A 26,538-nucleotide genomic window follows, 5' to 3' on the forward strand; every position below is an offset into this window, starting at 1 on the left:
CTAGATTTTGGTCATCCCCTTTAGAATCATAGAAGATTAGGGTTCGAAGAGACCTCAGAGGTCACCTAGTCCAACCCCCTCTCAAAGCAGGACGAACCCCAACTAAATCCTCCCAGCCAGGGCTTTGTCAAACCAGGCCTTAAAAACCTTTAAGGATGGAGATTCCATCACCTCCCTAGGTAACCCATTCCAGTGCTTCACCACCATCCTAGTGAAATAGTTTTTCCTAATATCCAACCTAGACCTCTCCCACTGCAACTTGAGACCATTGCTCCTTGTTCTGTCATCTGCCACCACTGAGAACAGCTGAGCTCCATCTAAAAGGATTCTGTGCTTCTCCAGTAGGCGACTTAAGTGGCGCTCTCATTGTTTTTGAGAACACTTTTTAAAACAATGTACTAGCTTATTTACAAAAATAATGTTTAATCATAGAAATAACCGTTCTGTGCGTGCCAGAAAACTTCTGCATTTAGTGGCTGGCACACTTCAGGAAGAAATTATGTAGGCAAATTTCAAGTTTTTAGGCAAATGTACAATACATGAGTTAAGGCAGGGGATGCGCAGAGTACAATTAAGGAAGAACACAGGAAGCTAAGTCCCCTCTATCCCTGTTACAAATAGAGCTATGGGGGAAATGGGTTCTCTATTTCATGAACATTTTTTAGGTTTCAGAAAAGTTTCCTATTCCACACTAGGACAAAACCAAAATCTTTCCAAATCTGGTGCAAAAAATGAGTGAGAGAATCACCCCCCTCCCCCAATAGCCAATACCTAATGGTTAGGGCACTAACCCAGGTCTCCCATAACCAAATCCTTGCTCTGCCTGATTCAGAACTAGAACTTGGGTGTCTACCACATCCCGAGTGTCCTAATCACCGAGCTAGCGTGAGGTGGGTCTCAGAGCTGAGAAACCTTCCTGACAAGTTTAACTGAAACTGATACATTGGTCAAAACCAAAGCTTCTTAGTATAATCAGCATTTTCCTATAAAAGAAGTTTCACTGAAAAATTCCCCAACCAGCTTCAACTGTGAGTACTTTTTTAACCGATGTGGGATAAGCAAAACCAACATTCATATGCTAGTATGATATGGAATAGAACTTGGAATTACATACCTAGTGCCTTCCATAATCCAGGTATCCCAAAGTACTTTGTTGTAGTCAGATGGGGCAGTGCAGAGATTATAGAAGCAAATGTGTGGCAGCCATTGTGGGGTAGATTCCAAAGATGTGGCCAGTCAGTTTGCCCAACTGTGGTGTGTTGCAGAAACACAACTTCCTATAACTGAAGAATCTGCTATACTGCAAAAAGGAGAGTCAGATTCCTGGGGGCACAAAGGGGACATTAGTGACGTAATGCCCCCTCTCCCCCGCTGCAAAGGGGTCACCCTGGGTGGTATGAAGTCAGCTCCACACCTTCACACTGTGGAGATAAAAGGTCTGGCTGCTAGACCACCTCTGTGCAGAGGCTGCTGGAGGAGTCCTTGGGGGCTGTGGAAACAAAGCACTTCCTCTCTGCATGCTGATCCCTGTAAACCCTAAAATGCAGAAGCAAGGTGCATCACTTTGAAGACCTAATGGATGGTCCTGGGGTTCTGCCAGTTGGGGGCAGGAGCTGTAATTAGCACACAATTCCACAGCAACTCCACTTCTGGAAACAGCACCCTGATGAGAGCTGTTTTACCAACACATTCTCTGGCTGCCCTGGCCACATCCCTTTCCCCACTCACTTTCTGACCCCTTCCTCCACCACCACTATAAGCAGAAACTTGGCTGCTTTGTGCTGCCTCAGTCTAGCATACTGGCATCAACCCTTCTAATGGGGGTCTTTACTCTGGTGGGGAATTGAATCCATGTGTCACGTATGTCCCTGCAAATTAGAATGTTAAAGAGACACATCCCACTAGGCCTGTTACAAACATGACACATTTCCTTCAATAGAAAAAGGAAGCAGCATGTACCTCCCATATTTAAACACTCAGTGTAATAAGAGAAACTCTACAGAAACACAGTACTTTGTAACTGTCCAGATTTGCCTTGTTGGCAACTGACTAGGCAGCTATCAGAAACCTACTGTCCTACTTAGCCTTTCTGAAACAGCAAAGAAATACGTGGCTAGGACTTGCTGTAGCTGCCTGACACACACAGGAGAAAACAGACTCCCTGGTTGCACCACTCCTAGTACCTTGAGCTTTTTGGTGTGTGTCAGCATTTGTCTGTTCTTGCTTAATCTAATTTGGTTTCTAAGGGGCTGCATGTTGAGTAAGTATTTCTGGCATGCGGTTCTAACACACAATGTGCATTGCAACATTTCATTACCTTACAGGTTCACAGCATGTAGGAGTCAAGCTTTTTACTCTCAGCTGTAGACAGCTCAGATTATTCTTCCAACTTCAATAACTAGCTCTCCTTGGATAAATCGAACAAACATGCCAACATACTATTTGCCCACAACAAAGAACTGCTTTATACCAGCTGCTTGGCACTAGGAAAAAAGTTATATGCATCTCAGGGAAGGGGACACTCTACTTAAAACTTCCCCTTAGGAGAACTCTCCCTTAGTTACCTTCCCAAAGTTCAAGCAAGGATGTGTGTTTTGGTAATACCTTAGAGCACACTTTCTTCCGGGGAGAAGGGATCACACACGCACACTGGGTGAAGGAGTTCTTCTAAAGGGCCCACTCAGGCAGCACAGTTCAACTGCAGGCTTTCACACAGAAAGCTTTTCTCTCCAATGCTGGTCATAAGCTTGCATGAGACAAGGTTTAACTGGAATATACCACAAACTAGAGAATAAACAAGCACTACTTAACTTACTGCAAAGCCAGCCCCCATCTAACCTGTCACGGAGTTCCTGTGGTTGCTTTGTATCCCCCTTTCTCCTAGTCAATGAGCCCTGTTCATCACCAGCTTTCCCCTCCCTCAGGAGCTCTCTCATCTCATTACCCCGCAATCCATTCCACCTGCATGACACTTGAGCAAGGAGTTAACTCCTTCACTGCTGGAATCTGGAGGGGACTGTACTCAGGTGGCTCTAGTCACTAGCTGGGGATAGAAAGTCAGCCACACCCAGGGTAGGGTTCTGTCTCTCTCTTTGGGGCTCTCTTTGTCTTCACAAAGAAAGAAAAGTGCACAAACAAGAAACACAAATAGTCTCATTAGGGGTTCACACTGGGTAGGGAACTTTCTGAAACCAGAGGCTTCACAGGAAGGGGGTGGGCAGGCAGACTCCTGCTCTGATTACCAGAGAGTATCCTCTCTCCTAGTTTTCCCCTCCCTTCAGGGAAGCTGAGTTCATCTTTCTATTGTCCAGGTGAGAGTGTGGGCCAATCATGAGGGGCTGATCATCTATGTCAGCTGATTCACAGCACCTGTCTGCTGGGCTGCTCTCTGGGGCAGGGTGCTGCTCCCTGTCTCCCTCCTTCCCCCAGATATCAAAGGGGCAGATTGCCCTGTCATAGGGACCAGCTTGCATGTTATTTCTTTGTGAACAATAACAGGGCTAAATTCACCCCTCCCAGTACAAAGCTTGAGTGAACAGCTTAGGGTGGAGGTTAAGAGTCAGGGTATGTCTACACTTAAAATGCTTCAGCATACAGCTGCAGCTGCACTGCTGTAGCACTTCAGTGCACGCTACCGCAATGGGAGGGGTTCTCCTGTCACTGTAGGTGATCCACCGCCCAGAGGCCATGTCTACATGAGCAAGCTTACAGAGATACAGTTGCGCTGCTGTACGATCGCTCGTGTAGCCGCTCTATGCTGAAGGGAGAGAGCTCTCCCCCATTGACATAATAAAACCACCTCCATGAACGGCGGTAGCTATGCCGGCAGGAGAGGCTCTCCCTCCGACATAAGGCTATGCACGCTACCACTTGTGCCAGTGAAACTTACAGTAGAACCTCGAAGATACAAACACCAGAGTTACAGACTGACTGGTCAACCGGACACCATGTGAAACCGGAAGTAACCAATCAGGCAGTAGTGAACAACAAAAGCAAATACTGTATTGTGCCTCTATTGCATCTTAAAAGGTAGGCACATCTGGGCTGCCTGTCCCCACCCTTTTCCTTACCCCCCACCCCTGTGCGCGGGGCACCCACTTACAGCTAGGAGTTGAATATGCTGAGATTCGCAGGCAAAGCTGTGAGCCCCCGCTGCCAGCCCAAGGCAGCCAGAGCAGGAGCAGCACTGGGGTCTGTGCTGCTTTCCTGTAAGCAGTGGGTGCTGTATTCACCTCCCTCCCCTGGCCAGGAGTGGGGAGCGCTGTTTTCACAGACACCCCCCGCTGGGAGGGGGACCTGTTGTTTTCATCACCACCACCCTGGTCAAGAGGGGGACAAGCTTAGAAGCTGCCTAGCTGCCTCTGGAACCTGGCCCGGAGCGTGAACTGCTGGAGCCAGAGCTGCGTTTTGTTCAGAGTTACGAACATTTCAGAGTTACAGATAACCTCCATTCCTGACATGTCCATAACTCTGAAGTTCTACTGTATGTTGCTCAGGGGTATTTTTTCACACCCCTGAGTGACAGAAGTTTTGCTGACATAAGTGGTAGTGTAGACATGGCCTCAGAGACAGTGGCTAAGTCGACAGAAGAATTCTTCCATCAACCTAGCACTGTCTACACCATGGGGTAGGTTGACATAGCTACATCTCTCAGGGTGTAGATTTGTCACACCCCTGAGTGGTGTAGCTAGGCTGCTGTAAATTCCCAGTGTCGACCAGTCGTCAGTGACCCACATGCAACAACTCACGGACAGGCCACGGGGCTGTATTGCAGCTCAGCCATGGAATTTATTCTAGCATGTGTGCAAAGTCTATATCCAAACAATACAAAAATTAATGAAATCCAAACAATTTCTTCATGTTGATTTTTTACATTTTATTTGAAAGTAGCACTCTCAGACAAAATGCATATAACAGTACTTAGTGGCAGAGGAAAGGGAGTCCATTAAATAGATGAGGGGAAAAGTTGTATATAAAACTACAAAATATCTGTGCAGGGGTAGTTTTCCAGCAGTTAACCCCAGTGCACAATGAATGAGCACATAGGGAAGAAATCCCTCACGGAGAGATCATTAAGCTCATATACAATATACACAGTAAGGGCCATAGTTGAGATTATACTAGAGGGTGCTTGGGCCTACACAGGAGTCTGTTGCTTGTTGAACATAATTTCATACCTGTTCTGCACAGATACAGAAGTCCTGAACCAGCAATACTGTGGGGCTGAGATACAGCACATTAGTGACTGAATTGTGGAGTTTGTGAACTAGTTTATTCCAGAATGAGGGTTTTGTTGAGTGCTTTCTGCTTCATTTTTTCCATGTGTCCTTGCAGCCTCTCTCTGAGTTTGCTATTCTGGGATTGCAAATACCAATCCAGATGGTCTCTCGGGTCTCTGCAGGAGATGGTGAAAGTAATTTATATTTATAACAAGGTAAACTGTTACATAAAGGTGACAAAACTAAAGAGAGCCATTCATCTCAATGTGTCATATTCACCCTTTTTTTAAGGGCAGGAAATAACTTCAGTAAGGCCTATATAAGTACTGTTCTACGTGAGTATATACAGTATTGAAAAGGGTAACAAGAACTGTGAAGGAGGCATTCCTTCTGAGCTCAGCTAATTGCTGACTGGGGAGCTAACTACTTGCCTCACAGTATGAATGTACTAGGAGCAATTTCAAGAGAGTATTTAGAAAAATGTAAATGGTATAATCCAGTAAAACACACACACATATACAATAATGCTAACGAGCCTTCCACTGAGAATGCAAGGGACTTCCACTGGCATCAAAAGACACTGAATTGGGCCTAACTGTTTTAACACAGTCTCGGTTTCCCCATCATAGAGCTCAAGCAAATAGAGAACTTTTCCCCAAATCTGTTATGCAGGAAACGCTAAGCCAGTCTATGTATTATGTATGTGTCTGTAAGTTGTATTACTGCCTACTGGCTGTAGCAGCAGCCACTGTCTTCTGTGTCCTCTCCCTCAACATGGGGATTGTGACCTGTGGATTTATGCAGTTCCCAGACCCATTGGCCAGGCTCTACCATTTCCCAGGCCTGTCCTCAGTCCTCTGTATAGCAATGTGGACAAAGTAACTGTGGGCAACTCAGCATTGGGATGAGAATCACAATTTTTCATACTTATTCTGGTTGTTTTGGCCATCAAACCACAAGGTTCTTTGTAGCCAAGACGCAGAGCCTGTATCCTTGCACAATAAAGTACCCCGAGAATAAATTCAAACTCCACGTCTTGGCAGCTCCATGGAGAAGCAGTTTCATAGTTTAAAGTCAGAAGGGGCCATCAGATTATCTAGTCTGGCCTTCTTTATATTGCAAGCCATTAAATTTCACCAGATACCCCTATGTTGAGCCCAGTGACTTTAGGGAGACCAAAGCATTTCAGTCCTCAGAAGACTAAGCTATTGTGTGCCACAGCAGAGAACAGGAGAGACCAAGGTGCCAGTAGTGCCTGAGCCTCCTGCAGTGGCAGGGAATTGATTAGCTGAGATATGCCCAGATGATCCTAGCAGGCGATCCATAGCCCAGGCTGCAGAGAATGGTGAAAACCCCCAAGGTGCCTGCTAATCTGACCTGGGGGAAAATTGCTTCCCAACTCTCAACTAGTAATCAGTTTGACCTTGAACATGTGAGCAAGACACAGCCTCTGAGAAAGAGGATTCCCTGCTCTGGTCTACCCCATCTAGTATCCCACCTCCTGCTGTGGCCAATCTCTGATGCTTTAGAGGAAGGTGAAAACCAAACCAAAAAGCCCACCGTCATGTTGGCCTAAGAATAGCAAAATATATTCTCTAGCAGATGTAATCACTGGTCTACAACTAATGCTAATGGGAGTTTGTGATCACCTGCAAAGTAATCTCAACAACACAGTCTCCTCTGGCTAGTGCAGAAGTACTCAAAGCTCAATGAACAGAACATTTCTAATGCAATATTCTACTCTGTTCAATAGAGGTTCTTATGCTGTGTTCATTAATAAAGTATGTAAGTGCCTTCTGGTCATGTATTAAACCGTATGACTAATACCTGTCACATGTCTGTTCTTTCATCCGCTCCCTGGGGGGAGAAGTGTGAGTAGGGAGTGTTTTTGTTTTGATTTTTTATAACACACACACATGCACACACAACTGTTTGTTAGAGAAAGCCAGGTCAAAGAAATGTGCCCTGCACTTAGAGTGAAAGGTGGTGAGGATTGTGATGGTCTTTGGTTCCTTTGGGAGTTCATTCTAAAGCCGTGGGCCAGTCTGTCTCCTGATCCAAGATGTGTTTAAAGTAGGGTGGCTGCTTTTTTTAGCTTTGTAGAAAACAGAATTTTAAAAGACTGAATCTTACAGTCACACATCTTCTTACCCAGAAACAGGAGCCGAGGTATCCACTGTGTTGCTGGAATCAAGTTTAACATCCAGGGCTGTATCGCTAGGAGAAAAAGGCCATTTTTTATTCACACTAACTATTCCAGATCCTCATGTTCTAAGCAACACAGTGAGAGGAAATAGAGAAAGCAGTACATAAGTAAACCCAGGTGCTTATGTACTATAAATTACCAGCAATTGACACTACAGAGATTACAGTAATTACAGTCGCCATAATGCTTGGCATTTATATAATGCTTTATGGATGATACGCTGAGTCCAGGGTTTGGAAACTCAATTCCTTTTCAAATTCATGGGAATTAGGGGACTTTGAAAATCACAGCCTGCAAATTCAAATCTCTGGATTAGTTGATCTCTCAACCGCTTTGTGAGGGAGGCAGGTAAACGTTATTATCCCCATTTTACAGATAGCAAAACTGAAGCACGGAGAGATGAAGCAATTGGCCTAAAGTCACAGTGAGTCAGTGACAGAGCCAGGGTTAGAACACAGGACCACCTCATACCTAACCTTGCATTCATTTTGCCAGATCACATTGCCTCTGGCTCAAACCCCCTACCTCCAGAATACCATGCTCACCATCATATTTTACCACCTTCCCTGCCCTCTTCAGCCCCCCTCACATTCTTCTACAGCTCCCCACAAGTGTGGTTACCCTCACTTATCTCCCCACAGAGTTGTTATCTAATACATATTGAAGTCCAGACAATAGAGTTAGCCGTACTTCTCCCCCATCACCTAATTTACAAAACCCCTGTCCGTTCCCCAGAGCACTCCCCATCCCCCAGCTGGCCAGCCTGGCTCCTCAGAATCCCTGTGCTGAGCTGTGGATGCAATGCAGTGTAGCAGTGTTACAATGTCAGTCTAGAAGTATTGGAGAATGGAAGTCACTGGCAGAACTTGACTGGTCCCTTTGCTTTTCCTTGCAGAGACCAGATTATACCAAAAAAGGGGAATAGCTCTTTGTGTTTATAAATGTGACATTTGAAAAGCAGTTTGTGTGTGAGACGCCATGGGAATGACTATGTGTGGGAAGCCGTGATTCTTTCGCCAGGGAAGTCTAAAACAAACACCACCATCCCAAGGGAAATTTCAAAGGACTCATTTCCTCTGCCAGTGTCAGTAAATATCTGACCAAAAAAAAAGTTATAGAAAATTCACCTGGCCCAAGAAGAATGAGTGTGTTTTATTCTGGAGACAGGTTTCAGAGTGGTAGCTGTGTTAGTTTGTATCAGCAAAAAGAACGAGGAGTACTTGTGGCACCTTAGAGACTAACAAATTCATGTTCTCTGTATGTATATATCCTCCTACTGTATTTTCCACTCCAAGCATCCGATGAAGTGGGTTTTAGACCACGAAAGCTTATGCCCAAATAAATTTGTTAGTCTCTAATGTGCCACAAGTACTCCTCATTCTTTTTATTTCGGAGACTAAATTCTAATCTTAAAGCGTGAAACACAGGGACTCAGTCCCACGCCAAGTGCACGATCTGAACGTCATCTTAATGGTGGCACTGCTAGGGGACTTCAGCAATGAGCTTGTACATAAACCTAAACAAGAGAAGTGCCCTCAAATTCGTTGCAAGCATCTTCCCTATATTTAAATAGATACAGATTTACCTTCCATCTTTCAGTGGTTTACTTTTGGCTTCTTCCCCTGATTCAATCTGCGGAAATTCAGCTTTCAGCATATCCGGAGTAAGAACCACTTTTAACTCACCTTCAGCCTCACTGAAAATGAGTAAGTTAAAAAACCACTTAGTTTTTACCTATTATTATTTTTCACCTGTCCTATATTTTTTAGCCTGGGAAAACAAAAGGATGCTTTATGCAAGAAGAACCATCTGTACTTCTTTGTCGCTCTGTGAGTGTTTTTATACATATGCTATATGTACACACTCATACACACACACAGGTGCTAAAAACTCAGTGCAAATTACATTAAATAAATTATAGAGAGGAAACTTACTAGCCAGTTATATTTTCCTTGTCTCTCTCGGGTAAGTCATCCAGCATTGGTGGTACGTCCCTTGGAAGCATATCTAAATTGTAGGGATCTCTACTGTGGAAATGACATAATCATATGTTTGAGATGGGAAGGGAAGGGTAATGGCACATGATAAATATGTTTTGGGGACCTTCACATTGCAAATATTCTGGAAAATCCAGATACTTTGGAAAGCAAATACATCAGCTAGCTACAGACACGTGAGTCAGCAAAGCACATTTTTGTTCTTTAAAGGTTAGATACAAAATTGGTAAAGTTAGGCAGCTGAATACATATTTAGACACCTAAATAAGTAGCTTGATTTTCAAAGTAGCTGCAGCTCCCATTAACCACAATGGCAGCTATGAGTGCTCAGCACCTCTGAAAGTCAGGCCATCTATTTAAGTGCCTGAACATCAGCTTAGATACCTAACATTAGGCACCCAGGTTTTGAAATGGTCAGAGTTAGGTTTTCATTCAGCTATGAGTGTTCACAGTGCTAATGCAGATAGCTGTAGTAGGTACTAAGTCCTCAATTTAGCAAAGCACTGAAGCATGCGCTAATTTTAAGCAGGTACTTACATTTCATTGGATTCAAGGGGACTTAAGTACCTGCTTATAGTTAAGTACGATTGAAAGACTCCCATTGACTTCAATGGGCTTTTGGTCCGACCCCTGCTGAACAGGGATGGATTTAAGTATGTTCTGAATTGGGGTCTAAGTGCTATGATCCAAGTGGATTAGCATCTCCTTCTTCCCCTCTGCTGAGCTAGAACTATGGGACCAGGGTAAGTAAAGAAGCAAAGCTGCTGCAACCCACAGTGGCAGTGGGGAGGGGAGGGAAGGGAGAGAGATGCTGCAATCAGATGCCTGTGTCTTAGATGTCACGTCTCTTGCTGACACCCTCACACATGCAGCATATGCAGAGCTGAGTTGCTAGTACCTCCCCCCGGTGCCGGGGGCTGAAGTGGGAAACAGTCTTAGTCCATAAGGTCGGCTCTTATTAGACTGAAATGCCACTTACAAGGCTAGATTCTGCCCCCCCTTACTCACACTGAGCTTGATCCACTGCTCACTGCAGTCAATGTGAGTCTTTCCACTGGCTTCAGTGAACTGGGCGCAGTGAGTAGTAACTTACTCTGTACATAGTCCCCTTTGTTTCAATGGGACAATGTGTGGCATTAGTTACTGGTCGATATGAGTAAGGGTGGCAGAATCTCGCCCGGATGAAGGTGTCTGATGTTCAAACTCTTTCTTACCAATGATGCATCACTGTGCTTCCCAGAGTGGGAGCATTAGACAAGGCTGAATAAACCACCGACGGGAATCGTCTCCAGTACGTTACTCCTCGAATGACTTCCTGAAACAACAACAGTCCCAGTGACCATGCCTGTAAAATGCAATCAGTAAAGAGAGGAAGGGTGGAAGAAATATGTGCAGGAGGGAATGCCTATCTTTGCTTGGTTAAAGCCTGTGTTTACTGAGCCTCAGTTCTCTTCATCTGAAAAGTTATTGGCTCCAGTGCAGGGTCCTGGAGATGCAGTATGGGGGTTAAAAGAGGGAAATCGTGAGGAGATCCTTAGGGCTGCTGCAGAAAGGACATGGAGAAGCCCTAGGGAGGAACAAGCTTCAAGCAATGAACAATCACGTTTACCCATAAATATTAATAATCAGCTGCATATGTCATTAATAGCTAACACATCTTCCATTTGGGATAACTGTTTATGTTCTATTTGAGTCTACAAGGCAAATTCTCTGCTGACTTGCATGTTTTGCAACTAATATTTCAACTGAAACCAAAAGCTGTACCTTGTGATGCAGAAATTTCTTTTGTGTAATTGGAATGCTGGATCCTATGGGATATTCTTTGGTGAATCTATATTTTGGATGAGGGCAAAGATGATACTCAATGTTTGTTTCTGAATAGTCCAAAGGCTGCATAAAGACATACAATCCTGGAGTAGGGTTCTGAAAACAAACACAAAGAAGAGATTTAAAAGAATAATTGAGCCCTTTGAACAAATCTGTCACTGAAAAATTCAGTTCTTGTCATTAATTAGAAAAGGATTCCCAGCTCAAACTCCACCACCTAGATCCCACTTTGCCTCTTTAGTTCAACTCAACACCTGATCTCTCCTTCCTCCCCTCTACCCCAGGTCTAAGTCAGTCCTATGATCCCCTATGGAACATGGCTAGCAACAGACACTGCCTGGGACCACTCCTGGCCCATTGGTTTCAATGGGAGTTAGGCACTTTTAAAAATCCCACTAGGCATCTAGCAGTCTCTTTAGGCATCTAAATACCTTTGAAAATCCACTTATGATCATGGGCACTATAGAACACGCTAAGATAGATGGATACACAGAACCCAAGGAGCATTCCTCCTCCAACCCTTTCTCATTCTGCCTAAAGACCATGCAGAACTGCAGACCCTGAGTGCAAGAGAATTGTGCCAACCCTATCCCACGTGAGGAGGTGCACGATGCCACATAAGGGTTGGAGATGAGGCAAAACCATGGCCCTCCTCTGTGCTGACCTGCAGATGAGGTGGGGTCCCAGGGACTGGCTGCAGCCCCCATAGATTGTGGTAGTGGGTACGTGCTGGGGAGCTCTGGATGTCATTCAGCACTTACCTGTTGCTCCCCCCTGGAGGTGTGGGAGTGTGGCTCTGGCCTCTCCATAGCAGGGCTGTGCCTTACAGCACCATCTAGCCCTGTGGCACACCGTTTTTATATATAAACCTAAGGAAGGTAATTGTCTTCCAGTTCCTTACCAACCCTGTAATGGAGCAAACGTACATTTCCCTCAGCTCCTTGGAGGCTTTACTAGAGCCAAGTTTTACTTACAAATATGCGAAGTGGGTGACTGTCTGGAGGCTGGAGTAATGCTTTGGGAGCTGCCAGGTTTAAAAGGCTCATGGCCTTTTCCTCGGATTTCTCTCCCGGGTGTTTGTGTAGACCCTCTGGTGGAGAGGGAGGACTGAGGTGTGGCTTTGGAGAAGTTACTATTGAGATCAGCTCATCCTGGAATAATTCAGAAGACAAATGTTTTCAGGGTGCAGAGGGAGTTTTGATGTAAAATATTGTAACAAAATGCTATGCAGTGAAACCAAATAATGGATTTTGGTTGTCTTGTTACCTTGGCTCCCTGCTTTAGTGGTCGGGAAAGTTTTTGAGGTTTATAACTTGTTGATGCATAGTGTGTACAAAATGGCTGGTACCCCATAATGCTCAAGTGCTGAGGAACCTAGGTACAAATGAAGATGATTTATTGCAACACATGTGTATGGAGGTCAGTGTGTTCTAACTTTCCAGCTCTAACATGGACACTTCACACGGTCTCTTGCTGTAACAGATGTTTGGACCATCATTTGGTGACAGTGACATATGACGAAAACTATGAGCAAAAATGCTTAAGCCCTCTACAGTCAAATGAATTTGTGAAGGAATGTTTTCACTCTAGATGTTTTCTATAAAGGATTATGTGTGAAGTAATAATTTCTTGCACAAACAAGATTGATGGGCTGGCAGAAAGCTGTGTTTGCGTAATACACCTAACACTGGTATGTGAAAATAAAATGGAACAGCAGCAAAGGTACAAACAGGAACAAAAATTAAGAGCTCCTTTAAGCAATGTTGTTTCTATGCTTGTTGTAATCAACAAAACAAAGACTTGGCCAAATTCAGCATTGATTTAAGCCCAGTGGAATCTCCTGACTTTAGGGGTGATAGAATTTAGCCTTTCTCATTTTCTAAATTGTGAGGGAGGAGGGTTTAGAGGTGAGAAGGTAAAAAATAGGTTCTGGATTCACAAAGCTTGAGAACAATAAAGATATAGCTGAAGATCGAGATACTAGTCTGTATTTACTATCCAAATTGGTGGAATACACAGCACCTAGAAAAAAAATCATGTCTTCCCTTTTTTGTAACTTTTATCAGGGGAATCTGGTATTTGCTTTGGGGCCAGATCCTGCACTCCTTGCATGCTCAATTCTTGAATTCAATGAGAAATGTGCGAGAAATGTGAGATCAGGCCCCTTGAATCAAAAGACTAGTAAGACCAAGTCATATAGTTTCTCAAAGGCTGTCTTCAGTCTTATGATTTAAGTAGCTGAGAGAGCAGGAGAGTAGAGCACTGGAGACACCATCCACTGGGGACACAGAATCTCATGGCTATGATGTGGTCTTCATCAACTTGGTGAGAACATGGACTGACACTCAACATGGAGAGTCTGAACCTGCAGACTATGTCACTAGCCCTTACCCATGCAAGTAGTCCTATTTAAGAAATCATAGCAGTTGTATCAGTAGAAAGTCTGTCTGAGGTGCAATGGCTCGAAGAGGTCACACGCTGGGGCGGTGCGCCTCTGCACTGCCCCCTACTGCTGACTCTCCATTAATACCGCAAATGAGCCCACACATTTAGGGAGCTAACAAAAGATAAATCCCACAGTCCTTACTTGGGCAAAACTCCCATTGACCTGAATGACAGGGACAACTGGTTCATACACTAAATGCGGCACTGTATTTCTTATGTCACACTAACCCTAATGAAAGAAAGCAGTATGACACAGGTGAGTGACTAAGCTGTATTGTCTCACCTTTAAGTCGTAGAATGGGTGAATGTGCTTGACTTTCACGTCTAAAGACTTGACAGGAACTGGACCAAGACCATCGGGAGCCTGAAACAATACAGTATTTTAAGACACAACAATATACTGGGCATTTTCTTTTTCAGCTGAAATAAGTCATCAATACAGCCAGTTGGAAAAATGGGGAAAAAATTTTGGAAACATTTTATCAGCATCTTCTTCCTGCCTTTTTCGGTTGTTGAAATTTCAGTGAAATTTTTTCTCCCCGAAAAAATCAAATTTCAATCTGCTCCAGCCATCGCTGCATTATTATGAACATGAGGACAATAAAGGGCAGTTAATAAAATGTAACGCTTCATTTTTTTCACTATTTTGACAGTACTTTTAATAAACCTATTGTCTGAATTAACAGTATTTGATGTTTTGTTTTTGTCATATAGCCACCATGGTATACAAGGAATTTCACAGGTGAATTCTCTGAGTTTATATCTGCATTGCTGTTGGAGTCCTCATGGATTATGGTTTGTTAGCATTTCAATGTACAACGGTCATCAGCTCAGATGGGCGCTTAGATGTTCTCCTGGAAGTTAAAGACCCTTTGGGCTTTAACCCAGAAGCCTAGGGAAAGCTGTAAAAGGTCTGGCCATATGCATGATTATGTCTTTGTGCGTTGTCTGACTACATCGTGCATAAGGCTATGTTTATGTCACCGAGGTCATGGAAGACACGGAATCCGTGACTTCCAAAGACTTCCAAGACATTCTCTGCTTCAGTCCAAGGAGCTGCAGGACTCTGGAGCTGGCAGCCAACGGGGCCCTGGCAGAGTTCCAGCGACAGGTGACAGACTCCTAAGGGGGCCCTCCTCAAGGTTCCAGCTATGGGAGACAGCCTTATGCGGGGAAAGGGCACCTCACGCGAGCGGCTGGGGGTGTCCCGTTTTCTGTTGGAGAAATATGGTCACCCTGCAGCTCCCAGCCACCACTGTGGTGGGGGAAACCATGGAGCCGCAGCAGCAAAAGTCACAGACAGGTCACAGCTTCTGTGAATGTTTGTTTATTGCATGTGACCTGGCCGTGACTTTTACTAAAAATAACCATGACAAAATCTTAGCCTTAATCATGCTTTTAGTCCTTTAGCACAGACATTTGTAAGACAACTATCACTGTCGCATTTAAATAAGAGGAGACTGTGTTTGCAAATGGACAGAGCACTTGACACGGGCTCAGGAGATGTGGATTCTATTCCTGGCTCTGCCACTGGCCTGTTGGATGATTTTGGGCAAATCACTTCGACTCTCAGTCCCCCCATCTGTAAAACTGGGATAAATATACTAACCTCCTCTGTTAAGTGCTTTGAGATCTACTGATGAAGAGGGCTATATAAGAGCAGGGTATTATCATTAATAAGTATCCTGTTAGATGGTCTCACCACCTCTTTGACTCTTTGTACATGGAGGTTAACCTATATCAATGTCAGAGCTAGTCTGTTTCTTCATGTGATATTGTTGTGTATCTCTTATCCCATGCACCCTGCAAGATCAGTCTCTCCCCTGGAGGAATCCTGCCAGTTGTGTGCAAGAGGACTCCATTTGTGTGATTTTTCATCTGCATCTGTGTCTCTGCAGCAATTCAAAATAAAGGGCACATCTTCAACTACTCTTGAAATGGAAAAAAGGTTCCAAGCCCAACTCTGCCCTCACTTATAAAGTTGCAACTCCCAGTGAGGTTAATGGGATCTTTACAGCAATCTTTAAAGAATCTTACACGGTGAAACCTGTCTTAAGGGACCCTGCAAGTGATGAACAAAACCAGGTGATTAACAGAAGTTGCACATGGTCTAAAACCTCTGGTTTATATACAAACAGTGTGTAAATCCATACAATGATTGTGTATTGCAAGGAGCTCCAGACCTGTTGAACCATACAGTCAGTTTTCAGATACAAACACATGATCTTAGAACAGAGCTCTCTAAAGATTATTGGCCTTTCAAGATCTCTTCCTGTTTGAGGACAAATACTAATATGAGAAAGGGAAATGACCTTTTGGTTGGTCAGAATGGTTAATGCACTGACTCTCTTCTATAATATGCAGTGTGGGAATTCATTCTTTATAGGAAACAAGAGTCTAAGGTGTGTTACTAAGTGATACCAACATTTGGGGGTATTTTTAGTAGCCTTACAGCCACTTATCTCATTCTGACTGCACTGTCCTGTGCTGGGCATTGTTCAGAGTTAGGAGATTGTACAGAGTGCATATTTTAATGTAAACTTTAAAAACGTTGAGGAAAATTATTGGGCAATAATAGTCTTTAACCAGCTGACTGGGGCAGGGACTTTGCCTTCATATGCATGTAAATTCCTATGCACATTTATGGTATTATAGAAAAAGCCTGGTATTTGGTGTAACAGAACTAATACAATGGTGTTTATACTTCCAGGGCCAGATCCTCAACTGGTGTACACTGTCATAGCTCCATCAACTTCAATGGAGCTTCAACTGCAGCAGCTGAAAATCTGGATCCAACCTTTCGGGCTAAATTCTCATTCGCACTAATGCCATTTTACCTTACTCTGGGTATTATATTTATACCCACTTTACCGCACTCTGGAAGTGTAAAGGGGCCTTAAAGTGGCCTTAGTGTAAATGAGAATCAGACCCTTCGTTTTTAGTAATTGATTTGTTGCCACTGTAATCAAGGGACCTACCAGTTCATCAGACCACTGAGGTGGATGATAGGTTGGGAATTTGAAAGGTAATATGCGATCTACAGACAAGTTGAAAGCAGCGCTCTTCGGCTCGTCACCCATAGCTGTTGAGCTGATGATTTTCAAACTGCTGTTTTCTGCCACGTGGAGAGAAAGAATCAAGATCTTGTAATACATGTTAAGATATTCTCTCAAAAATAAAACCAAACCACAACACAGACTTTTAACTTCTTCCTAAGTCAGGATTTGCCCAGCCATTTTGATATAAATAGTAAGGTATTATTTCGCAGGGGCTCTAGATGCCACATTTAAGAATAGACTTGGAAGCATTTGATTTTTATTGGTAAATGTTGGAAAACATCAATTTCACCGGACAAATACAATCTGAAAAAAAATATTTCCATCAATAATATTCTAAAATTTACAGATAGGAGGAAGAAAAATGCTGCTTGAGAACATATTAGCCTGATTTAAGGATATTTACTTTGTATATTTTGATCTGTGATGTTGACAATTTGTATTTTAACATTTATAAAACATTAACTTTCGAATCTGTGTCTACTGTCATTAAATAGTTAATGTCTGTCTCCCCAATTGTCTGATTCACCTCCATTATTTCGCACAACTGTGAAAATTAAAATTGATAAAAATAAGAGATGAATAAACATTGACATCCATCAAAATGATAAAATAATAAAAATCTAACTCTGCCACGCCCATTTAAGAGGAGGCAGGCACAGTACTGGGATTGCTGGGTGAATTCAACGACAAGCCATTCCCAACCTGCTCTTCTCTAGCGGGTAGTATTTTTTCCCACTTGTTTCCCTTCTCTGCAAAGGTGGTCTGGTCTGTTTGTTTCTGCTTATGCTGCAGGGCATATATTTAACTCCTCAGATGTACCTAAGCGTCCTTTGCACCGACTACCACAGCATCTCATCTTTAAAGCATCAATGAAATTACTGTGATGGGTTTTGGGGCACTGGAATTGCCCACTGCAGAAAAAAAGAACTTCCTTTGGGAAAGGAAATGACATGGACAAGGGACAAGGTGGTTGCCAAACAGGGTGGGTAAGCAAGAAGGAGAGAGCGGTGAAGGAAGAGACTAAAATTCTATCATCACTTAGGACAGCAATGCGCTCCATGGCTGGCCTTGTCTTGGATAGCTCAATGGTTTATCAAAGGCTTATTTCATTTCCCCATTGTTATAAAACGAGTAGCGTTTCTGCAGTACCACTTCCATTTCACTATGAGGAAATGATCCACTGCTGTTCTCTGCTTATCCAGAGCCAAGACTGATGTCACATAATTACTGGCAAGCATCTGTTCAGAAACAGTGACAGGAAACAAAAGGAGCAGCACTAGATGGATGGCTTTGCATTTTCTGGTTCCCCTCCTGTTTTACTGCACCAAGTTCAAGCATCCTGTCCTTATCACCTTCAAGATCCGTTCTCAACTCTGTCCCTCCCTTTTTGTCCTCGCTCACCTCTTATGTTGCCTCCTGTCTCTACTGCTCCACCAATTATACCAGCCTTGTCCACCTGTTTGCCTGCTTCTCAGGCAAATATCTCCACACCTAGCACCCTATCCCTTATGCATGGAACAACTTCACTAAGCGGATCCCTATGGTCAACGCTGTCTCCCCTTTCAAGTCCCTCTTCAAGACCCGTTCCTTACTTGATGCCTAAAAATAATTGCCCAGCTAATAATAGATAAGCTTTGAGGCTCTCAGGGATCATTAAGGTGTTTTTTAATGCCTGTAAATAATGTGTATCAAAATCATACATATTTCGACTATATCCATTTCCAATTCCTGTTACAAGATACTTATCCTTTTTGATTGCAAGCTCTTGGGAAGGATTGTCTTTGTGTGTGTATATGTGTGTGTGTGTGTGTGTGCGCGTGTGCTATACCTAACACATTGTGGGTGCTATTGGAATAACCGCAACAAATTGAGATGAGCTAAAATGCAAATATCTTGTCCTGCACTTTACCTGATACAGAGCTTTCTTCATCGCTTTGCCCTTTGATGTTTCTCTCTAGTCCACGAAACAAAAGTAATACACGATTTAGCCGCCACTGAATCAGGACCTAGGATAATTATTTAAAGTTTTCCAGTCAATATTAAGTTGAATACTCTACAATTTACATTTATATTGACATCCAGTAGTGACAGCTTTATTTATTCCTCACAGGTCACTTGGTCTTCAGTTGAAAGGAGTTTTTTGATGTATTGCATAATTTTTGACCTGGGGTATTTTTGTGTGTTTGTTTTTTGGGAAGTGTGGCAAGATGCATGTCCTAGCTGTATTTATTTTGACGAAAGACCAGCTAACTGTGACATTACATCTATAAAATAGAAGACTTAACAGGTGGCTGTACTGTCAATTTAAATACAGATTGTAAATATAAACCTCCATCCTGTAACAGGATCCATGTGAAGGCAAAGATCTGCCCATGAGGATCCTGTTGCAGGACAGGACCATGGATGTGCTATTGCCCCTGTCGAGCAATGAAGTCTTAACATGCACCTGTGTGCACTTTACACAGCCTTATGAAGTGGCAGTACAGAGTCATAGATTTTAGCGACAGAAGAGTCCGTTTGAGCTCCTGTATAACACACACCATAGAATTTCACCCAGTTACCCACGCACTGAGCCTAATAACTTGTGCTTCACTAAAGCATATATTCCAGCGAGGTATCCAATCTTGAGCTGAAGACATCATGAGAATGAGAATTTACACTGGCCATTGCATTTGGATTTATGGGAAATGAATGGTAGAACTGCAGGGTAATATTGAAATCCAAACAGATAACTTTTCATTGATCTGATTTTTAGTTTCACAAAAACATTTTTCTTCACATTTGGTTTTGCAAAAGTTATCGGTTTGTTTGTTTACAAATTCTACATTTGGAGCCTTTAACATTTTACCTCTGTTTAACATTGATTTATTCTAATAGGGGCTTATGGATTTTTTTATTAAACCCTTTGTTTTCTGGAAAGGCTGTGGTACATTTATGACAAAGAGTGAAACCAATGGGCTAGCTGTGTAGGTTCCTTGAAGATGGCAAACTGAATCAGTGTGGTTTTGTGTGTGTTTCCCAAGACATGTTGCTATTACACTGCATTTTGGTTGTTTACGTTACCCGGCGAGCTGCTTGTTGAAACCGTCTTAGAATCCCGTGTCTGTTGGCCCAAGGGTCGTTAAGGAGGAGGTCAAACTTGGGCTGGACACTTGGACACTGCACCGCAGACAGAAAGTGAAAATGTAGGTTATAATTGTTTGTTTTAATTAGAAAGTGGAGGAATATCTAGCAGTCATTCCATGGACTGAACCCATACAATATTTTCTAGCATTGAGGTTATACAATGTAAATACGTCCAGCCAACTAATAAACTAATTCTGCTCCTAGGCCATATCAGACCCTCAGTTTTTAAATTGAAATTCTCATTAATGGGTTCATTGGGAAACTACTGTTAAATATTCAGAGACAGAATAAACTCTCCTGTTGTGCTAGTGTAAACCTGGAGTAACTCCACTGAAGTAAGGCAGGAACACTACATAAATGTAACCAATGAGTGGTAGAATAGGGGTGAAAATATCAGGTCAGATCCTGATCTCCTTGATACCTGTGTAAATCTAAACTAATCATAATTTATCTTATGGATGTTAGGGCCAAAACCTGGTCTCATTGAAATCAATGACAAAACGCCTTTTCAGTTCAGGGCAAGCTGGTTTGGCTCTTACTCCAGATTTAAACTGGTGAAACAGAGATCAGAATTTGGCCTGATATCCTATTGTAGATCCTACAAGAGTATAGATACAGATACCCAAGGGAAATGACATTGGCTGAATAAATTCACCATAGGGCAAAACATTTAAAGAAAAGAGTGTGATCAACCAGAAATCCTATAGATCCAATGGTAGTGAGCAAATTGCTCCGAGGAGAACCTTCATAAATAAACAACCTGCAACTCAGATTGGGCCTACATGTCATCCTTTATAGCAACAGCAGTATATGAATTACAGCACTTGCATCGGCCTGCATATTTGTGCATTCAGTGTTTCCCACACTGTGCTGTCCTATGTATACACTGAACAGCTCGTCCTAACATTCTAAAAGTAGCACTGAAAATGAAACACAAATATAAACATTTTAGAGCTCTCAAATTAATAGGAAAAGCAAATAATGCAGAATAGCTAGGTATGTGGTATTAGCATAATAGCCCATGTGGACGTACCTGTTCAACAGACCGGATAGAACGCCTGAAAGCAACTTCCACTTTATTCCTTTGAAACTCTCTCTCCATAATGGGATCTCCCCTTTCGATCTGGTTTGCCATCAGTAAGAAGATCCACATTAGTGCAATTTATTCAGTATGTTCTTTCGTCACTTATAGTTAATTACAACTGTAACATTCCCCAACTAAACTGGTAGACAAAATGCAGACTTCATACATTTCAGGGTGATGATGATCACAGCACTTTAAAAAGTCAAACAAAGTAACGTTCTGACTATCAAGTCCCGCTTCTGTAGCGACTATGTCACTCGAACATCCACTGAATTCAACGAGTGTAACTGCCTGGGAGGACAGGTCCTATTTCAGGATTAGGGTTGGGGTCTCCAGACCCCCAGCATGGTCAGGCATCAAGGAAGTGAGTTGGACCTACTGCCTTCTCCCATGGCCCAATAAGAACAAAGGATCTGCTTTTCTGTGCAGCAGAGACCAGCTGCTAGATGGGCTACAAAACCAACACAGCAACAACTTCCAACCCTCAGCAGCACTCGACCAGGGAGCTCCTTCATTGTCCTTCTGCATATTGGCTGCAGTTTCTCCACCTTCTGTAACCTCCCACTCTGCATTTCATCTGCCAGTGCTTTTAACAGTACTCTTCCTATATAAACCTTTCGCATCACTGTTCAATTTGTAGTTTGTGCTGACATCACTTAACTTCACCATGCTGTACAAGCCATTGATGCTATTGGACTGAACATTGATTTGTGCCTTTTAATTAACGGTGCCACTTTTTGCCGGGCTTCTGAAGTTTGACTTTTCCATTGCTGCCATTTGGTTACCTTGTTCTGTCTTAAATTCCTCATTGTTGTATGAGGAGCTTCCTCTGCCATTTGATTTAATGGTGCCTTTTGAGTTGCTCCTCGCTGCCAACTGATGTGACTCTCCCTACCTTGTTTCGTTATGCCACCTGGATTTGTCTTCCTGATCCTCATTTCTGCCCTCTCCCTCTCTCACCTTTTCTCTTCCCCCATCCCAAAGCCTCTTCCCTACTGTCCCATCTCCTGCACACTGCTAAATCCTTTACTCCCCTCCATTCCAGGGCCATCTTCTCCTAATCTCATGCTCAACTATGTTTCCCTAAATCATCTTAAATAAAACTTCTGAATGTATTAAACAAATACATATAAAAAAAGAGTGAAACCCAAAAGATGAACATGCAGCTAATGAGGCATCGTTATTTTATATTACTGTGTTCCTCATTTTACTTCCTCTTCCTCCTTCGGTTTAATTCACATAATTGTGTCTGACATTAGGGCATGAGCCTGCAAACACATATAGGAATAATGTAGTCACATGAGACGTCCCATTGATATGCATGTGAATAACATTATTCCCATCTGTGAGTGCTTACAGGGGTGGACTGAGGGCTCATTGACTGTAAGCTGTTTACAGGCCAGAGGCCAAGTCTTTCATATGTTCTGTGCAGAGCCATTCACATACAAGGCATTATATAAACAGTAATAACAATAATAAGGGGGTAATATGTGAGGGAAATAGCATAACTAACATTGGTATGTATCAACCTATTTAATAAAACCAGCAGCCATCACAAACAGGTATTAGTTCATTAGTCAGTTTTATTTAGTCCAAAAGTATAAATCTGATTTTAAAAATGCAGAACAAACAGTGGAGGCTAACCTTGTATTGCTCTTCTTCCAGTTGTCGTTCTTTGATAATCTCTCTCTTAAATTTCACAGAAATTGGATCTTTACCTGTGTGAACTTGCCTGCATTTATAATAGAGATGAGAAAAATCCTTGATGCAACATGCTGTTTGCTTTATTTAAAAGATAACGGACCTAATAGTCAGTGGTGAGCTGGAGCCGGTTCTCACCGGTTTGCGCGAACCGGCTGTTAAATTTTGAAGCAGTTTTAGAACCGGTTGTTAACCTGCTTCTCTGCAGGGGGCGCTGAGGCTTTGATTGGCTCCGGCCGGGAAGTGATGTAATTCCTCCTCCGGCCGCCCCTGCCTCCAGCCACCCCCGCACCCGCTGCCTGCAGCCAGCCGCTGCCGCACCCCTTGCCCTACCTCCAGCCACCCCCGCACCCCTTGCCTGCAGCCAGCCCCCGTCTCCAGCCACCCCCTGCCCACAGCCAGCCCTGCTGCCAGCCACCCCCTGCACCCCCTGCCTCCAGCCAGCCACTGCCGCACCCCCTGCCCTGCCCGCAGCTAGCCCCTGTCTCCAGCCACCCCCTGCCCTGCCTGCAGTGAGCCCCTGCCACATCCCCTGCCCTGCCCACAGCCAGCCCCACACCCCCTGCCTGCAGCCACCCCACACTCCCTGCCCTGCCTCCAGCCACCCCTGCAGCCCCTGCCTGCAGCCAGCCCCCGTCTCCAGCCACCCCTGCGCCCCCTGCCTGCAGCAGCCCCTGCCGCACCCCCTGCCTGCGGCAAGCCCGTCTCCAGCCACCCTCGCACCCCCTGCCTGCAGCCAGCCCCTACTGCACACACCCCCTGCCCTGCCTGCAGCCAGCCCGTCTCCAGCCACCCCCACACACCCTGCCCTGCCCGCAGCCAGCCCCTGCCACATGCACCCCCTGCCCTGCCTGCAGCCAGCCCCTGCCCACAGCCAGCCCCTGCCGCACACAGCCCCTGCCCTGTCTCCAGCCAGCCCTGCACCCCCTGCCTGTAGCCAGCCCCTACCTCCAGTCAGCCCCTGCCGTACCCCCAGCCTGCAGCCAGCCCCATCTCCAGCCACCCCCACACCCCCTGCCCTGCCCACAGCCAGCCTCTGCCACATGCACCCCCTGCCCTGCCCGCAGCCAGCCCCTGCCGCACAATTCCCTGCCCTGTCTCCAGCCCACCCTGCACCCCCTGCCTGCAGCCAGCCCCTGCCGCACCCCTGCCCTGTATCCAGCCAACCCCTGCTGCACGCACCCCCTGCCCTGCCCACAGCCTGCCCCTGCCTCCAGCCAGCCCCACACCCCCTTGCCTCCAGCCAACCCTTCACCCTCCTGTCTCCAGCCGGCTCTGCACCCCCTGCCCTGCCTACAGCCAGCCCCGCACTCCCCTGCCTCCAAACAACCCCGCACCCTCCTGTCTCCAGCCAACTCCACACCCCCTGCCCTGCCCACAGCCAGCCCTGCACCCCCTGCCTCCAGCTAGCCCTGCCCCACGCCCCTGTCTGCAGCTGGCCCCACGTCCACTGGTGCCCTGCAGTTCCCAGGGCAGTAACCCTGCACATCTGCTTCAATGAGGGGGGCAGGGGAGCAGCTGGGACCCATACATGTGCACACCCTAGGGTGACCAGACAGCAAGTGTGAAAAATCAGGACAAGGGTTGGGGGGTAATAGAAGCCTATATAAGAAAAAGACCCCAAAACAGGGACTGTCCCTATAAAATCGGGACATCTGGTCACCTTAGCACACCCCCAGGGCGTGGCGGGGCCCCACACATGTGAAACGGAGCTCATTTCTAGTTCAGGCCCATCTTTTTAAAAAGAGAACTTTAGGCAGGGTTAACACACATCCGTATTTTCCCAGACAGGTCAGGCTTTTTGGTTCTTAAATCGCCGTCCGGGAGGAATTTTTAAAATTTAAAAATTCCTCCTGGGAAAATATGGACGTATGTAACCCTGTTGGGACAAAAATACATACTGGGGCACATCCCTTAAATCAGAACTTTTTATAGGGAACCGGTTGTTAAGATTTTGGCAGCTCATCACTGCTAATAGTCCTCTTTCTAAGGCTTCTATCCAGCAACTCCTTTGATTTAAATGGGATTAGTCATGTGTTTAAAGTTAAGCATGTACTTAAATGCTTTGCTGGATTGGTGCCTTACACTTTTTTAAACACAGGTGTAACTCCACCTACTTAATTTAACCCAGTGTGAGCTTGATTCTGTACTCACTGAAGTTAATAGCATTGCTCCCATTGACTTTATTGGTGCAGGATGAGGGCAAATGAGAGTGGAATCCGGACCATTTTCAATAGCTTTCTTTCTGAATGGCAGTCAAAATAAAATCACGGTGCTTATTGCCCACTACTGCTAACTATTTATCAGATTCCTCTCGGGAAAAAGAATGTGAATAGAATTAAAGCAACCTATTTGTTAAATTAATCTACCATGATCAGAAATGGTGGTTTTATGCATGAATAAACTTTGCTTGCTTCATTCAGAGAAGTCATATTTCAACAAATCTTACTGCTGTCTGTTATAAAAATGTATAATTAACACTCACCACTTAAGCTGATTTGCTTCTTCTTCCTGAGTATCTTGTCTGACTTTTAGTTCAAATACAGCTTCCTTCATCTGTCTTGTTTTTGCACCTTCATTACCTTGGCACAGGACTGTGGACAAGAGCAGACAATTATTCCACCACATCTCAAACCAGAATTCTGTGTAAAATGACAATACATTTTTTACAGAAAAACCTGACTGCTGCAATAATTGAGCTTATTAATCAAAAGTAAGGTTAAGGTGACACTTTCTTCAGAAACTAGGGTCCTATTATGCCATTTGTTTTGAAGCCAAGCTCTCCGCCTGAAATCATCATGGAGTTCTGTTAAAAATTAAAAAGCAAGGTAAGGCCCCTCAAATTTATTTTATTCCGGATTGGTTCATTACGTTACCTTCTTTCCAGTGTTTAATCTTTAATTTGCCAGGTTCTTGAATCAAAACCGTTGCCACAGCATAGGGATTTGACAAATCTGCTGGGAATCGCAGGTTTTGGTATTCAATCTCCTGTGGGATAAAAATTAATAGGCAGAAATAAATTGTGTGTGTGATGTTTAGGTATAAGGAATAGTATCAGGCCCCTGGAGGTACTTTTGGTTAGTAGTTCTCTGTACCTTTACTTTCTGAATTTGGCTGGATTGTGGATGCTTTAAATGGCCTTTTCTCCATACCACTTGTTTTCCTAGTGACACTGTTTTCTTCTCTGAGAGAGTTTTATGTGTTTCAAATTCTTTCTTTCTAGATTGCAGAAGAAAAGACACAACTTTAATCAGTATTCTGAAAGTTGAGTAGGAGCCCACCACATGCCTTTCTGTGCCTTCTAGATATACAAGAAGATTGTGATGGTGTGTCTCAAATTACAGTGATTGGCACGTAACTTCCTAATCCTGCTACTTCACAATTCCCAGGAAGGATGAGAGATGTTCCAAAATCATAGAATCATAGAATATCAGGGTTGGAAGGGACCTCAGGAGGTCATCTAGTCCAACCCCCTGCTCAAAGCAGGACCAATCCCCAATTAAATCATCCCAGCCAGGGCTTTGTCAAGCCTGACCTTAAAAACTTCTAAGGAAGGAGATTCTACCACCTCCCTTGGTAACGCATTCCAGTGTTTCACCACCCTCCTAGTGAAAAACTTTTTCCTAATATCCAACCTAAACCTCCCGCACTGCAACTTGAGACCATTACTCCTTGTCCTGTCCTCTTCCACCACTGAGAATAGTCTAGAACCATCCTCTCTGGAACCACCTCTCAGGTAGTTGAAAGCAGCTATCAAATCCCCCCTCATTCTTCTCTTCTGCAGACTAAACAATCCCAGTTCCCTCAGCCTCTCCTCATAAGTCATGTGTTCTAGGCCCCTAATCATTTTTGTTGCCCTTCGCTGGACTCTCTC

At 44.2% G+C, this 26,538-nt stretch overlaps 1 protein-coding gene across 1 annotated transcript in view; it reads right to left on the reverse strand.

The window, feature by feature from the left end:
* Positions 1 to 5,271: 5,271 nt before the first annotated feature.
* Positions 5,272 to 26,538, reverse strand: part of CFAP221 (cilia and flagella associated protein 221) — a 32,266-nt gene continuing 10,999 nt past the window's right edge. The window contains exons 8-24 of the mRNA XM_077830489.1: positions 25,760 to 25,883; positions 25,541 to 25,652; positions 25,150 to 25,258; positions 22,608 to 22,695; positions 20,913 to 21,002; positions 19,817 to 19,912; positions 18,663 to 18,759; positions 16,673 to 16,809; positions 13,978 to 14,058; positions 12,516 to 12,623; positions 12,224 to 12,400; positions 11,187 to 11,345; positions 10,637 to 10,737; positions 9,360 to 9,452; positions 9,011 to 9,121; positions 7,371 to 7,436; positions 5,272 to 5,404 (exon numbers count right to left, since the gene is read on the reverse strand). Coding sequence (XP_077686615.1) covers positions 5,272 to 5,404; positions 7,371 to 7,436; positions 9,011 to 9,121; positions 9,360 to 9,452; positions 10,637 to 10,737; positions 11,187 to 11,345; positions 12,224 to 12,400; positions 12,516 to 12,623; positions 13,978 to 14,058; positions 16,673 to 16,809; positions 18,663 to 18,759; positions 19,817 to 19,912; positions 20,913 to 21,002; positions 22,608 to 22,695; positions 25,150 to 25,258; positions 25,541 to 25,652; positions 25,760 to 25,883 — 1,882 coding nt within the window. The remainder of the gene's footprint in view (positions 5,405 to 7,370; positions 7,437 to 9,010; positions 9,122 to 9,359; positions 9,453 to 10,636; positions 10,738 to 11,186; positions 11,346 to 12,223; positions 12,401 to 12,515; positions 12,624 to 13,977; positions 14,059 to 16,672; positions 16,810 to 18,662; positions 18,760 to 19,816; positions 19,913 to 20,912; positions 21,003 to 22,607; positions 22,696 to 25,149; positions 25,259 to 25,540; positions 25,653 to 25,759; positions 25,884 to 26,538) is intronic.

The sequence above is a fragment of the Eretmochelys imbricata genome, chromosome 11 (assembly GCF_965152235.1).
Source record: "Eretmochelys imbricata isolate rEreImb1 chromosome 11, rEreImb1.hap1, whole genome shotgun sequence".
Classification (NCBI taxonomy): domain Eukaryota; kingdom Metazoa; phylum Chordata; order Testudines; family Cheloniidae; genus Eretmochelys; species Eretmochelys imbricata.